The sequence below is a fragment of the Chiloscyllium plagiosum genome, chromosome 7 (genome assembly GCF_004010195.1).
Source record: "Chiloscyllium plagiosum isolate BGI_BamShark_2017 chromosome 7, ASM401019v2, whole genome shotgun sequence".
Classification (NCBI taxonomy): domain Eukaryota; kingdom Metazoa; phylum Chordata; class Chondrichthyes; order Orectolobiformes; family Hemiscylliidae; genus Chiloscyllium; species Chiloscyllium plagiosum.
This window is the reverse complement of record NC_057716.1, coordinates 95,802,184-95,818,399: the sequence shown is the minus strand read 5'-3', so window position 1 is coordinate 95,818,399 and position 16,216 is coordinate 95,802,184. Positions and strand designations below refer to the sequence as shown.

Genomic DNA, 16,216 nt, shown 5'->3' with positions numbered 1-16,216 from the left:
GAGCTCTCAAAGATAATGGAATCAAGGGTTATGGAGATAAGGCAGGAACAGGATACTGATTAGGAATGATCAGCCATGATTATATTGAATGGCGGTGCAGGCTCGAAGGGCTGAATGGCCTACTCCTGCACCTATTGTCTATTGTCTATTATTCACAAGTCACCTTGAACAAATGACTGCTCATTACCACTTACAGGGACAAAGGAAAATGGAATGCTTCACATTCAAGTGTTCCTTCCCAAGTTTCTTTTGCTTTTCCATAACTGGGGGTTTCAAGGCAAGAGTAGATGGGGGAATCCCAAGGAAAGCCCTCCTGCCTTGGATGGGTAAAGTTGCCAGACCAAAGGGCTGCTTTCCCATTACAGACAGATGGATGGTGGTGGTTTAACCTGAGGATCACCACACCTCAGGTTAGGGGACAGAGTGAAAAGCAGAATCTTTTGTGGTACCTTCAGCCAGTGTGGGAATTAAACCCACACAGTTGGCTTACAAATCAACTGAGTCAACTGACCCAGCCAGCCCCAGCTTATCTTGGACAATGTGGTTTGGCAAAGATAAATCGAAATGGACATAAAATAGTTCAGCTTTACTTCTACCCCAACTAACGCTATCTTATGGCAAACAATGCCACAATTGTCAAGGAGATGTTCAAGATCAGAGCACTGGCATCAGTTTCACCCAATCATTACCAGGCATGACTCCCTCAGTAGTACTCTGAGCACATACTTCTGTTGGCACAACTATTTTAAACTAAGTAACTGTCAAGACATTCCCTTTTGTTCAACTTGGCTGATTTTCTGTCTCCAATTCTTCCTTTTCTTTCAACCTTGATCTTCTTCCTCTGGTAAAATATAATCTCCCTTTCCCCCACACTTTAACCTTCATTGGCTCAGTGAGCTGTGTTTTTAGGAAGATAATTAGCTGCCTAAAATGATGTGCTTGGAGATAAGTGTTCCTTTTTATTCTCACAAATCCTCTCACTGTCACCAATGGCAGTAAAATTGACTACTGCAATTACCTGTGGTGATATCAGCTTGGTTCCATGATAATTTATGAACATTTATTTTGAGCTTCCCCTTGTTGAGGTAAATCTGTAGGACTCCAGATGCTTCATGGAATTCATTATACAGCAGCAGACCATCCTTGTTCCAGGTACGGAATTGGAAGCTGACAGAAAGTCCATCCAGTTGAGGCTTCCCGGGAAGCAGCAAGTAACTACTAGGAGTCATGAATGTGACTGGAACGATATGAGGTTCTGAGCAGGAAAAGGTTACATTTCCCTGGAGAAAGCGAAGAAGAGAAAAATAATATTCAATAGAATATTTAACATTAAATAATATTCTGTATTATTCACATTTAGACTGCTTTCTTTCAGAGGATAATGGGATCTGATTATATACTAGTCAATAAAGGAATATCGCCTTGATGATACAGTTGGGCTTTTAACCCAGTTTACAAGGGAAATGACATCATTTCTATTTCTCACAATGGCTAGAAGGCTTCTTCCCATTAAGCAGACACATTTTAATCAGAGTCAGCTTTCAGAATTATTAAACTAAACAGAACTATTTAAAAAAACACACAAGGTTGAGCTGATTTAATTTTCAAACTAGACAACTAATAAAGGATTTCCTGGAGCAAGATATCATATGTGGTCCCCAATTTGTTAGCTTTCCTCCCCCTCACCTTTTGACTTGAAAGATACTACTGCAAGTGTCAGTTGGGAGTGGCGAGGGGATGATGATATTCACAAACCTGCTGAATGATAATATCAATAGTCTGTGACCTTATCTAAAGAAATCTAATGATAGGGAAAGAAACAGAAGAATGACAGCGAGGGAAAATAGGTTAAATTACAGTCAAATCAGACACAGAAAGCTGAGTGGAAGAGGATTATTTATACAGAATAACAATGTGCACATTAAACTTGCTGTTATATCACCAGCACATTCAGAGTCATTATAATTGTACCCTTCAAGTCAACAGGGTCTATTTTCAACTCTAGCTTCAATTGATACAGGCAATTTAGTACTTTGATGAAATGAAGTCACTGTTGTAGGAAAGACAGCAACCAATTTGGACACAGCAAGTTTCCACCAACAGCAATGATGTGGTAATCAGATAATCTGTGCTTTGTGATGATGTTGGTTGGACAGTAATTATCAGCCAGGCCACAAGAGAAACTCCTCTATACTGCAGCAAAATAATACAATAGGATTGCTAACATCCACAGAGCTTTGGCTTCAAGTCACATCAGAAAGTTGGCCTCTGACTGTGTAGTAGCTTCCCAGTGCTGCACTGGAGTGTCAGCTTTGATTGTTGTACTCAATGCCTGAAGCAGCACTCGGTGATGGCTTGGACCCGTACAGCCGGGTTGGTATCCACAATCCAGCTAAGGAATAGCTTACAGAAAACTAAATCACCTTCCTATACGTTGGCTCAGTGGTTAGCTCTGCCACCTCACAGCTCCAGGGACTCAGATTTGAATCCACCCTGAAGTGACTGTTTGTGTGAAGTTTGAATGTTCTCCTGCGTCTGTGTGGATTTCCTGCTGGTGTTTGGTTTCTTCCCATAGTCCAAATACATGCAGGTTAGCTGGATTGGCCTTGTTAAATTGCTTCATAGTGTACAAGCTAGGTGGATTAGCCATGGGATATGCAGGGTTACAGAGGTAGGCTAAGTCTGGGTGGGATGTTCTTTGGAGGGTCAGTGTGGACTTGATGGACCGAATGGCTTGCTTCCACACTTTAGGGATTCTGCGATTCACTTCCGTGATGTCAAAGTGGCCAGATTTGGTGATGTAAATCCATCAAGAGCATTTGGAAATGGGATGAAATATCCAAGCAGCCTGTGCCACTTACTGGTATTCATAAATAAAACCATGGCAACCATTCTAAGTTGTCTTTTCCATTGTATTCTTGCGTCTTTTTTCCCATTTAAAAAAAATTGCAACCATCCATTTAACAGAGAATTGACAAAAAGGGATAAATTACAAAGAACATGGAGAGACAGGAGTTACTTAAGGCTAGACATCCCTGACTTCTAAGATTTTCGACCCACCTCCAAACTCCTGAAAGCAATATCTGAAGATAAGTAAAAGAAATAGCTCTTTGAGGATATAAAGTTACAACATGAATGATTTATGGAACAAAAGGGAATGTTGTCACACAGATAGAGATGGCTGTGAGATTCAAAACAAAAGACAAAGGCAGAATAAGGATATAAAAAGCAAACACTGAAAATGTTAGTAACTCTCAACAGGGTAAGTTGCCCTTTCAAGTATGCAGTTATTGTCAGATTGAGAAGATATTGGAAATGGAAACATGAAAATCAAAGAATCTAAAGCCAGTCAAAGAAAAAGATACCGAGGATGTAGACGGAAACAAACACAAACAGAAGTTGCTGGAGAAACTCAGCACGTCAAGATGAAGACTGAGTTGATGTCTCAAATCTACTGATTCTTCCACAGGTTCACAGATCTTGAAATATTAACTCAGTTTCTCTCTCCACAGATGCTGCCAGACCAGCTGAGTTTCTCCAGTAATTTCTGTTTTGTTTGATTCAGAACTCCAACTTTCGCAGTTCTTTGTTTTATGTTATGGATATGGTCAGCTCACCCGGAGACTTTCCAAGCACTATAAGAAAGCTTGCAGATCCGGAAAGAGAGAAAGTGGGGGCTTTGGTCATGGCCCGAAAGTGCTGAGCTTGCATGGTACTTTTATGAGTCCATAGGTGGACTTTTCTATGCAGCTTTGGGGACTCAATAACAGGAATGAAATAACTTCGGAAGAGAGACTTGAGCAATTTTTTAAATGCCAAAGCTGAGAAAGTCCAATAGCAACCCTCAAAAAGTTCAAAAAGTTCTTAACAAAGTATTTTTTGTCCATTTATTTGCAGGATCTAAGACACAGCAAATACAAAACAACCTCAGTTGTCCGAGCATCAATTATTCAAATTTCGGATTATCCAAACAAGACCTCAAGGTCCCCGCAAGTATACTTTAATAAATAATTAACTTCAAATATATACTCGAGACGTGACGTTAAGGGTTAAGTCTCACACTTTTCATAAAAAGGCTCTCTGATACTTATTCTTCCCGAGGACAAAGGATTGTGACTGTATACGCACAAGTACAACATATGTGCAAGCCCTAGTTGTGCGATCTAACAGCAAGATTCCATCTCAACATTGACTCGCTCCATTTTGCAAACCCAACAATTTTTTTCCACATCTCATTCTCCGGAGAATTAAGTCAAAGAATGCGCTCGCACTTTTCGTTTCCGTTGCTTTTTCCTCCCGTTATCCCATGACGATTCGTTTTTTCCAAACATAAAGTAGTTCAATATTTTTCAGCTGACAAGAAAATTTAATGTAACTTTTTTTTGATGGGGTGGGGTGAGCAAATCGTAGTGAGTTAGCATATGTGAAAATAAACAGGAGGAAAACTTGACGAGAGGAAACACGAGGAAAACATTGCCCCCTAAAAAATTGATGAGAGGACAGAAACGGAAGTCAGCAAAAAGAAATTTTCCTCTCTTTCATGTTCCTCCTGTAATTTGCATCTCTCTCTCTCTCTCTCTCTCTCTCGCTAAGGTGTCAGCAATCACTGAGGGAGGGAGGGACAACACTTGGCTAGATTAGATTAGATTCCCTCCAGTGTGGAAACAGGCCCTTCGGCCCAACCAGTCCACACTGACCCTCCAGGCCCTTCGGCCCAACCAGTCCACACTGACCCTCCGAAGAGTAACTCACCCAGATCCACTTCCCTCCGACTAAAGCACCTAACGCTACGGGCAATTTTTAGCACCTAATCTGCACATCTTTGGACTGTGGGAGGACACCAGAGCACCCGGAGTAAACTCACACAGACATGGGAAGAATGTGCAAATTCCACACAGACAGTCGCTCGAGGCCTGGAAGGTGGGACAACGCTGAACAGAAAGTTGTCAGCTGCTGTCGAGGACTGGGATAAAACTGAAGAAAATGTCAGCAAATAATTTCACAGACTTCAGTCAAGCTCTTGCCAAAAAGTGTTTAATTTGTAAAACATCATGAGTTTTTAAGCAATATCCAGTGTTTGTACATATTTTATTGATTGAATGAAATAAAAAATCTGGAAGCATTCTTTTTTATGTAATTATGTTCAGTGTGGCTTCCTTTGTTTGAATAACTGATCTGATCGTAAACAATCAGTTATCCGAACAAAATACTCCCCACTGTCTCATTTGGATAATCAAGGTTGTTTTGTATTTATTACCCATCCTAAATGCTGTTGAGCAGAATAGTGCTGAGCTGCGTAGAACTGAGTGCCTTTCCCGGACACTTCAGATAGCAGCGAAGTGCTAGCCACATTGCTTTCGGTCTGCAGTTAGATGATTTCCACTGCTCAGCGAGATGAAGATAAGAACACAAGACAGTTAGAATGGAGGTCAGAAATATTCTTCAGCAAAGGCTGACTCAAATGTAGAACTCTTAGCCACAAAATAAATTAGATAGTTGATTGAACAAGGAAAACTAAAGGTCAAGGGGACAGATCAGGCATAGATTGAGAGTAGATCCAAATGTCACGCTATGAAAATACTTGCACTATCTCCAATCGACTGCTTGCCCTTTTTTCTGTGTATAGCATTTGATTCTGTCATTCTTGTCGGTCATCTGGTACAACTTTGTCACCACGGTACATGACAGGTACAAGTCCCGTGCATTATCAAGGAGAAAGTGAGGACTGCAGATGCTGGAGATCAGAGCTGAAAATGTGTTGCTGGAAAAGCGCAGCAGGTCAGGCAGCATCCAAGGAGCAGGATGCTCCTGCTCCTTGGATGCTGCCTGACCAGCCGTGCATTATCAAACCAAGGTTAACGTTGCTCAGATCATAACGTAGTGGCTCAGTAGTTAAAATGAGCACCTGAAGTAGAAGTGTATCGTGCATTCCCAAGAGGGTCCCTTTGGAATACAAAATAGCAGACTGGATGACCCATTACAGATCTCTTCCTGTCATCATTGAAGATAATTGTAAGATATTGCGAAGCTGATATATCATCATTTGTTATCACTGACAGTCCCTCGCAGATGAGGATGACTCTCTTCCATTCTCAGGGTATGTCCATGGAGACTGTACAGTCTGATGTGGCTTCTGCAGTCTCTGTTACACTTGGGGCAGGTCACTGGAAGAGGTGGGTGGGACGTTGGTGAGGTAACGCCCTCCTTTCATTGTTTTTGCCTGACTTCTTCCTTTCCCCGACGGCAAATCCAAAGATGGGCAAGTCAGGTGGATTGGCCATGCTAAACTGTCCATAGTGTTAGGTGCATTGGTCAGGCGTAAATATCGGGTAGGGGACTGGGTCTGAATGGGTTACTCTTCGGAGCGTCGGTGTGGACTAGTTGGACCAAAGGGCCTGTTTCCATACTGTAGGGAATCTCATCTAAATCTTAAAGTCTTGAGATGCTTGACGCCTTCCCGGATGCTCCTCCTCCAATTTGAATGGTCTCGAGCCAGAGATTCCCAAGTGTCTGTGGAAATGCCGCCATTCACCAGTGAGGCTTTGAGGGTATCCCTGAAGAGCTTCCTCTGACCACCTGGGGCTTGTCAGCCGCTTCAAAGCTGGGAGTGGAGCACCTGCTTGGGGAGTATTACGGAGATCATGCGGACGACATGCCCAGCCCATTGTAGTCGATTAAGGGTGGTCAGTGCCTCAATACTAGGGACACTAGTCTGGTTGAGGATGCTGGTATTGGTGAATCGGTCTTCTCAGTGAATTTGCAGGTTCTTATGTTGATGGTACTGCTCCAGTGCCTTGCAGTATCTGCTGTAAACTCCTGCAGAAGTTGATTTAATATGACCTGCAATCAACACTTGTTGGTTAGTGTTCAATTATACCAGGGTGTTGAACATTAACTGGGATTTCACTTGTGCTTATATATATAGGAGCACGAGTATCCTATGTATGGGTCAGAATGCCATGGAGGTATACCACAACATGTCCAAACAGGTTCATAAAAAATAAATCCAAAGGAGAAAGGAGGGTCCTGTGGTGTAGTGGTAGTGCCCCTACATCTAAGTCAGACAGTTCAGGTTCAAGTCCCACCTCAGGATGCACTATTCATGATGTACGCCATACAGTAACACATCCGTGAAAGGGTATATGCGTATAAAATACGAGAAGGCTGAAAACTACTTTTGTTAGATTTTTATAATATTATACCTCAACCCAAAATATAACAAGCAAAACATATGGTGATTATCACATTGAAAAAATTTAATTTTGACGATCTGATCTCAAAACCTGCTCACATTTATTTTTTTCAATATGTTACGAAAAGTCAATAGATGTCTCTTTTCCCAACATTCTTATTTTATAGTTACAGAACGATCAATACCACAAATCAATCACTGCCCAGGACCAATATTACAAAGAAGTCCTCAGTCACACACTGAATTACAGAAATAACTAGACATCCTGAAGTATCATGTAACGAGACAAATTAATTTGTACTCAAACAGGCGATCCAAGCACCTAAGCAATGCAATAAATATTTATGATAGCGTTCCCTACGGAGAGTAGAGGGGAGCAAGGATGAGGATAAGAGAGAGAAAGTAAATGAGAGAGAGTGGAGCAAACCAAGGATGAAGGACATTAGAAAGAGGGGCATGTGAGAGACGGTGCAAGAGACAGAGTGCATGAGTGAATACAGGAAAGTAGACAGGTGAGCTATCAATCAATATCTAATGTTCAGATGAGTCACTCATAAAGAGGCTTGGAATATCAGACCACTGGGTCAACAAAGGTATTCCTCATCTAAGTACTTAAAGAAAATGAACAAGCAGGAGAAAGTAAGGGGAAACTGGGAGGTAGGTAGGGAAACTGGTTGAAGTTGGCAGTAGTGTTGATTAGGGTAACTTAATGGCGTTGTGCGGATATAATCTTCAACAAGGGATTTCAAACAAGTAAAAGACATTTTTATTTGCATATGCCCCATTACTCATTCCTGACTTTGGCAATGACCTTCAAGTTCTCCTCCAAGTCATTCACCATCTTGAGTTGGGAATATATCGCCGTTCCTTCACTGTTGCTAAGTCAAAATCCTGGAATTCTCTCCCTACTGGCATTGTGGGTCAACCTGCAGCAGGGTTGTAGCTGTTCAAGAAGGCAGCACACCACTACCTTCTCAAGGGCAATAAGGGATGGGCAATAAATGCTGGCCAGTTAGTGACACCCATATCCCACAAATAAATTTTTAAAAAGAGCCTAGAAAACTAATTTTCTGTCGGTACCAATATCTCTGTATGAGTATGCTCTTCCTGCCCATTATGTTGGATGCTTTTAAATTCTAGGCCTTGGCATTTGCAGTCCATTATGATTTGCAAGAGGCTAGCAATCAATTTAGCATTCCTTAATGAAACGGAACCTTGTTGGAACAATAGAGCATGACTAGAAGGTTCAATGCAATCTTCTCAAATTCTTGCCTACACGATTCATACCTCCACGAGTTTCCCAGCCCTGATTCCATCTGTCCTCTTGAACTGACCACAAAAAGTAAGTTGTTTAAATTTGTCTCATCAAGGACATCAAGGCTGCTCTTCTCTGTTTTATGCATAAATATCTATTTTTCCAGTCTTCCTTGTCAGCACACATCAATTCAGAAACTGCCTTGTCAGGAGTTGTGTGGATTAGTCTGCATTAAGACCAGTTTGAGTTCAAGGTTATCACCACAGCTTAATGAATATCAGAATGCACCAGAATGTGACAGATTTCTTTGGGTTATAAGATTGTTGTCAAAACATATATTTAAATTCATGAAAGACTTTTAACGTGTCATGGGCATACCTAAATCTGTGATGGACATGCCCATAATCCCAATGCTGATCAGCGACCTGAGCCAGAGTACAAAATTCTTGGCAGCTCGCTGATAATATGACACTTATGAAGTGCACATTCAGCACAGAAGTGAAATAATATAATTTATGCAACATAGCATGGCAACTGTTCATGACAACTGTAACTAATAGTCACAAAATCAAACATAGTTGATTAACATTTTAATGGGTGATCAATCATAATAATTAAATTCTGTTGCAGCATGCGATCATGTACAGCTGAAATCTTTGGTGACTGACATCTGGTCATCAATCACGGTGGGCACTGTCTAAAGACATGGGAGTGAAAAGAAGATAAAACTGATACAGAAGTAAAGTGTGCAAGGCTTAACAAGCAAATGACTGATTAATGGTGACAATCACTTACAGAATGAACAATTGCAGCAGACTTACTCTTCACAGATGTGGAAGTACAATCTGAATTTATGTAACACATTTAAAGTGGTAAAAAACATCCCATGGCATTTCACAGGAGTGTTATCAAATTTCACGCTGAGCCACATTAAGAGATGTTAGGAGAGTGCCATAACCTTAGTCAAAGAGATAGATTGTCAGGAGCATTGTGAATGTGGCAAGAGAGAAGTGAGTAAATTTAAGATGAGAATTCCACAACTTGGACTCTGGGTATCTCAAGAGCACGTAAATCAATAGTGTAATGGTTAATATTGGCTTTGGTCAAGAGTGTGAAGTTGGAGAAACTCATTTCTTCGCACATAGGTTTTCTGATTTGGAGGTATCGGTGTTGGACTGGGGTGGACAAAGTTAAAAATCACGTCACCAGGTTATAGTCCAACAAGTTTATTCAAACGTACACGCTTTCGGTTGGGAAGGGGCAGCGCTCCGAAAGCTTGTATTTTCAAATAATTCTGTTGGAGTTTAACCTAGTGTCATATGATTATAAATTATATCAATTAGTTATACACAGAGAATAGATGAGCAAGAAAGAAGATGCATTGCTTTAGTTCTTCTGTTGTGATATGTAGATGGTTGATATATCCCTGACAGATACATAATCAAGTTAACTATTTATTTGAACAATAATAATCTCAGGAGGTGGGCATCACTGGTGAAGCCAGAATTCATTGCTCATTCCTAAGAGCTCATAGTTACTGTTGCAAGGTTGCCATTTGCAGCTGCTCCAATACATGCCATTTGCTTCAGTTTGAATGGTTTGCTCTACTACTCATCAGGTGCTACTCAAGTACTCAAGTGCAGTTAAGGATTATTCACTTTTTGACATACTTTGTGTCCAATGCAGTATCAGGGAGTGAAAATTGTTTCTCATTTCAGTTATCATCAACTCTTCCAGTTCAGTTCTAGCAACGAGTTATAGATTTTCTCTAAAATGTTGCCATAGTACTTTAACTGCAGGAAACAAATGTTCTTCCAGTGAGTTCCAAGCTTTTAGATCCAGCAACAATGAAGAAGCATTAATGTAGTCAGGATGGTGTGTGGCTTGGAGATGGTGTTCCCATACATCCACTTTCCTCATCCTTCTAAGTTCTCCCAGGTTCAAATCCAACTTTGGGTAACTGTCTGTGTGGATCGTGAATGTTCTCCCAATGTCTGTGGGTTTTCTCTGGGTGCTCTGGTTTCCTCCCACAATCTAAAGATGTGCAGGTCAGGTGAATTGGCCATGCTAAATTGCCCATTGTGTTCAGGTATGTGTAAGTTAGGGGCATTAGTCGGGGGTAAATGTAGAGGAATGGGCTTGGGTGGGATACTTTTTGGAGGGTTGTTGTGGACCTGTTGAGCCGAAGAGCCTGTTTCCACACTGTTGGGAATCTATAAAAACAAAACTCAGTTTCTCTCAAGCATTAATAGACTGGCTAAGTACAGAGTCTCAATAATGGTGTAACTCTAGAAATTAGCTAATTGTGAATGTTAAAAATAAAATGCACCTACTTTCCACCAAACTCAATCAATTAAACATCCAGCTATATCTGGTGTCACTGTAATGAGCTCTGTAAGCCATATTTTTAATTGAATGTCATTGTCTAAAGGTTTCTTGGTTCTGCATTGAACAAGTCGCTTACCACAATGTGTATCTGAAGTTTACGTCTCTTTGCCAGATCAATAATATTCACTCCGTTGTAATAGAGATTCTCAATGCAGCCATGGAAGTTCTTCCTCAGGAAAGTCACTGATTTGCCTGGAACTGGGATCCCTCCAAAGCTGAGCTTTGTTAGACAAAAGAACAGATGAAGAGATTATTAGATATTTTCACTCACAATGAAGAGGAGAAGAAAAGAAAAAAATAACCTTGGCAGGGAATCAAGCTTTAAAAGTGTTAAAATCAATAGCAAACCTTTACACTATAAAGTATAATGATGTCAAGCAAACCTGTTCATGTATTTTGCTTGTATTATTGCCAGACGTTTGCAAACCAAAAGCTATTCAGAAGTAATATACCTACATGGGCCTCCTGAGAGAGTATCAAAGTAAATTCTACTTCAGCACTGCTTCAAAATTTCCATTTGTCTCCAAACTGTTTTTTAAATCATTCACAGAATGACAGCGTCACTAGCTAGGCCAGCATTCATTGCCCATCCCTAATAGTCCAGGTGGTTTTAAGTGTCAACCATAATGCGTGGATCTAGAATCATGTTTAAGCCAGATCCGGGTAAGGATGGCAGTTTCCTTCCCTAAATGGCATTAGTGAACCTGATGAATTTTCCCAACAATTGATTCACAGTCACCAGTAATGTCTTAATTGCAGATTTTCATTGAATTCAATTCATTTTCAGTGGTGGGATTTGAACCCGGGACCCCAGGACATTACTTGGGTCAACAGTCCAATGATAACACCAGTAGGCCATCGCCTCTCCTTGAATGCCCATAATATTGTGGGTGACATTCGAGTGCAGTCAATAGCAACAGTGATATAGCTCCACTTGCTCAGCCAACCATCAGAAAATTCTGGTCTTAATTGTATCCTTTAGGGAAATGAATCTGCCATCCTTGCCTGGTCTGGCCTACATGTGGCTTCAGACCCACAGTGATGTGGTTGACTTTTAACTGGTCTCTTGGTAGGGTAATAAATGCTGGCCTACCCTGCAATCCCCACATCCCATGAACAAATACAGAAAAAAATACTTCCTCCTTCCCTGTTTCCCTCCAAATGTGTCTGGAAAACATGGAATTCACTCCTTAAACCTCTTCACAAGTCTTGCCTTGTTTTCTACTTTTTGAAGAAACGTTACATTCTAATACCTGCACGTCAGATTTTGCTACATTATCTTTCCATAGAGCTTCCTGGGAAATTGTACTGAATTAAAGACTTTACACACACCAACAGGAATACAGGGCTTTTTCATCACCAAAAGCATTGGCAATTCTACTGTGACTAATTTTCCTATCACCTGAGACCTTGGGTGAACTTGATGTGGCATTGGTTGTTGTGCATCTGTATTCTGGAAAAATATATACATTGACTGATCCAGTTGGCTTCTGTTATACTTGTAGGCATGAACAATGCCAACAATGTGCACTTAAAAATATGCCCACATCTGGATGTACCAAATTTGCAAGAAAGCTCCACATTATCATGGCTCCATAATTGTAGCTGTATGCTCTAAGTTAGTAGATTTTTCTGTTAAAATTGCTGCAATTATGATCAGTCATAAAACACAGAACTTAAAACAGTACAGCACAGGAGGTTATGCCAAACATGACACCAAGTTAAACTAATTCCCTGGTTATGGTACATATCCTTCCATTCCTTACTTATTTATGTGCTTATCCAAAAGGCCCTCTTTCATATCTGCCTGCACCACTACCTCAGCAGTGCATTCCAGGCACTTACCACTCTCTGTGTAAAAAAACTTGCCCCTCACATCTCCCTTGAACTTTTCCCCTCTCACCTTAAAAGTATGCCCTCTAACGTTAGACATTTCATCTCTGGGAAAAATATTCTGACTATCAGTCCTATCTACACCACATATGATCCGATCAAACAAAACTGTTTGCAATAAATATTTGTAGGATGTGGTTGACATTGGTAAGATAGTGTTTATTGGCTGTTTCTCATTGCTCTGAGGCTATTGAGAGTCAACTATATAATGTAAGATTGGAGTCACATCCAAGTGAAGGTGACAGTCATTCTGCTTCCTTTCCTTCCCTGATCTTGAAATCTTCGCTCATTCCTTTTTCTATCCTTTCACTTCACTTCATCTTTATTTCAAAGTCTTGGCATTTATTTTCTCTGATTTTCATGCATGTCATGTTGCCAACACTTCTTCCTGACCCTCCTCTGCTCCCAGGTTTTAACCTTATCAACCTATTGCATTCCAGTGTCACAAACCCTACCCTCTAGCATTACTGCTACTTCCCTATAAAAAACGTTCAATTCACCAGTCCTTAATGATCCATTTCTGAAAATGTGTTTATCACTAAAAGCTTGGAATGCATCATTTCCTGACTGTATATTTATTTGTCTTGTGATCCCCTGTTTGAAATTCTGCATTCAGATGTGCCCTCAGACACGAGTTTGTCAATGGCATCTTCTGTGACTGTGGTCTGGTTTACTTACCTCTGATCAACCCTCTTTAACTTTCCTCATTTTCATGTTGATTATTTTAACCTCCTCTAATACCTCTCCTTGGCCAAGTGCCATTGTGACACTGCTCAACGTTCAGCCTAGTCATGGTTGGGAACCAGTGGAGCCCAGTCAGATCACATGAAAGCTCTTGTAGTATGTATGTCTGTAATATAGTGTAACTTTTTTTTCTTCATTTTCTCTTTTTTGTTGTACCTAGGTGCTTTGTACCTAAGATGGTACCATGTGGGCGACATTGTACACTTTTCACTGTACTCCTTTTCTTTTGTAACTTGAGGACACATGACAATAAACCTAATTCTAAGTTTGTGCGAAGATTTGTAGCTCGGGTGCTCGTTGTTATGGTTCTGCTCGCCGAGCTGGGAATTTGTGTTGCAGACGTTTCGTCCCCTGTCTAGGTGATATCCTCAGTGCTAGGGAGCCTCCTGTGAGGCGCTTCTGTGATCTTTCCTCCGGCATTTGTAGTGGTTTGAATCTGCCGCTTCCGGTTGTCAGTTCCAGCTGTCCGTTGCAGTGGCCGGTATTTTGGGTCCAGGTCGATGTGTTTGTTGATTGAATCAGTGGATGAGTGCCATGCCTCTAGGAATTCCCTGGCTGTTCTCTGTTTGGCTTGTCCTATAATAATAGTGTTGTCCCTGTCAAACTCATGTTGCTTGTCATCTGCGTGTGTGGCTAATAAGGATAGCTGGTCGTGTTGTTTTGTGGCTAGTTGGTGTTCATGGATGCAGATCGTTAGCTGTCTTCCTGTTTGTCCTATGTAGTGTTTTGTGCAGTCCTTGCATGGGATTTTGTAGTGTTTTGTGCAGTCCTTGCACTCATCCACTGATTCAATCAACAAGCACATCGACCTCGATCCAATATACTGGCCACTGCAGCGGACAGCTGGAACTGACAACCGGAAGCGGCAGATTCAAACCACTACAAATGCCGGAGGAAAGATCACAGAAGCGCTTCACAGGAGGCTCCCAAGCACTGAGGATGTCACCTAGACTGGGGACGAAACGTCTGCAACACAAATTCCCAGCTCGCAAACAGAACTACAACAAACCTAATTCTAATTCTAATACAAACCCCAATGTGGACACTACAAATCCTTCAACAGATTTTCCGAGTAAATGTGGGCGGCACGGTGGTTAGCACTGCTGCCTCACAGCGCCTGAGACCCGGGTTCAATTCCCGACTCAGGCGACCGACTGTGTGGAGTTTGCACGTTCTCCCTGTGTCTGCGTGGGTTTCCTCCGGGTGCTCCGGTTTCCTCCCACAGTCCAAAGATGTGCACGTCAGGTGAATTGGCCATGCTAAATTGCCCGTAGTATTAGGTAAGGGGTAAATGTAGGGGTATGGGTGGATTGCGCTTCGGCAGGGCGGTCTGGACTTGTTGGGCCGAAGGGCCTGTTTCCACACTGTAATGTAATCTAATCTAAACCCCTGGTATGTCATACAATGACATCCTCTCTTTCGTGTACCATGGCAGCTCAGAGGCAGCTTGCAGTGGCCGATCCTGACCTAGTGCTATTAAATTTCAGTTTTTTAAGGGACGGGAGGAACAGGAACAGGAAACCCAGTGTTTACAAATACTGTTAGAGTCTGCAAACACTGCTACAGTCCAGGAACAGGCCAAAATCTAATCTGAATGAAGAGCTGCTGCAGGAGTTACGCGATCTTGGCTTCCTGAGGAGACCAGGCCTCCAGTCCTCAGCCTCGCCTGATAGCGGTGGCCGGGTGTTGAGATATTGGAAGCAATGTGTGAGGAGGATGGAAGTCCAGTAAGCAGGCAGGAGCTTGTGCTCGGCTAATTAAAACCCTAGCCAGCCAGCTCTCCTGTCCATTCTGCTCTCCAATGTCTGCTCCTGGGTCAACAAGTTGGACTGCATCTGACTGTGGCAGGGGTCTCAGCGTGAGTTCAGTGATTGCTGCGTCCTTCTTTTCATGGGAACATGGCTGAGTGAGAGAGTTGTAGATACCGCCATCCAGCCTTGGTTCGCCCCGACAGAAATACAGCTCTGTGCGGTAAGGCTCGGGATGGGGGGTCTGTGTGTCTACATCAACACAAAATGATGCAAGGACTCTGTGGTAGTCTCCAGTTATTGCTCAATGCTGGTGGAGTTTGTGATTGTTAGGTGCAGATCATTTTATTTGCCGCGGGGATTCACAGCAGTCCTGAGAGTCAGGATGTAGTCTCCTCCCAGTGCTAATGCTAAGGAGGCATTCTGTGAACTGTATGGGGCTGTTACTGGACTTCAGAAGGCACCCTGATGGGCTGTTTATTGTTGCTGGAGATTTTAACCATGCGTACCTCAAGACCAGGCTCCCTAAATTCCATCAGCACATGGACTTTGCAACAAGAGGGGAGAACATGCTGGATCTGGTGAAAACCGAGCTGGCAGGAGCCATTTCTGCTCTTCAAGACTGTTTTGAGCTCACTGACTGGCGCATGTTTAATGAGGCGGCAACTGATGGTGACTCCATCAACGTAAAGGAGTACACGGTGTCAGTGATTTGCTACATTACCATCACCGTGTCTAAGACCATCACTTCTGACCCCAACCAGAAGCAGTGGATGACCGCAAAGGTGTGTGCGCTGCTGAGGACCCGTGATTCCGCTTTCATAGCAGACGACAAGGAAGCCCTAACAACAGCGAGGGCCAATCTGTCCTGGGCCATCAAAGAGGGAAAGCGTGCACATGCACAGAGAATATGCAGGCTTTTTCAGGGCAGCACTGATACGTGAAAGGGCATCTAGGCCATCACCAACCACAGGACAACATTGCCGGCTTGTGTTG

The 16,216-nt window shown here is 42.2% G+C and overlaps 1 protein-coding gene across 3 annotated transcripts in view; it reads right to left on the bottom strand.

The window, feature by feature from the left end:
• LOC122551780 (contactin-associated protein-like 5) overlaps nucleotides 1–16,216 on the bottom strand; it is a 1,278,965-nt gene that overhangs the window by 615,108 nt on the left and 647,641 nt on the right. For all 3 annotated transcript variants that reach the window (XM_043694245.1, XM_043694243.1, XM_043694244.1), the window contains 2 exons: nucleotides 10,912–11,055; nucleotides 1,019–1,280 (listed from right to left, as the gene is read on the bottom strand). In XM_043694245.1, the coding sequence (XP_043550180.1) occupies nucleotides 1,019–1,280; nucleotides 10,912–11,055 (406 nt within the window). The remainder of the gene's footprint in view (nucleotides 1–1,018; nucleotides 1,281–10,911; nucleotides 11,056–16,216) is intronic.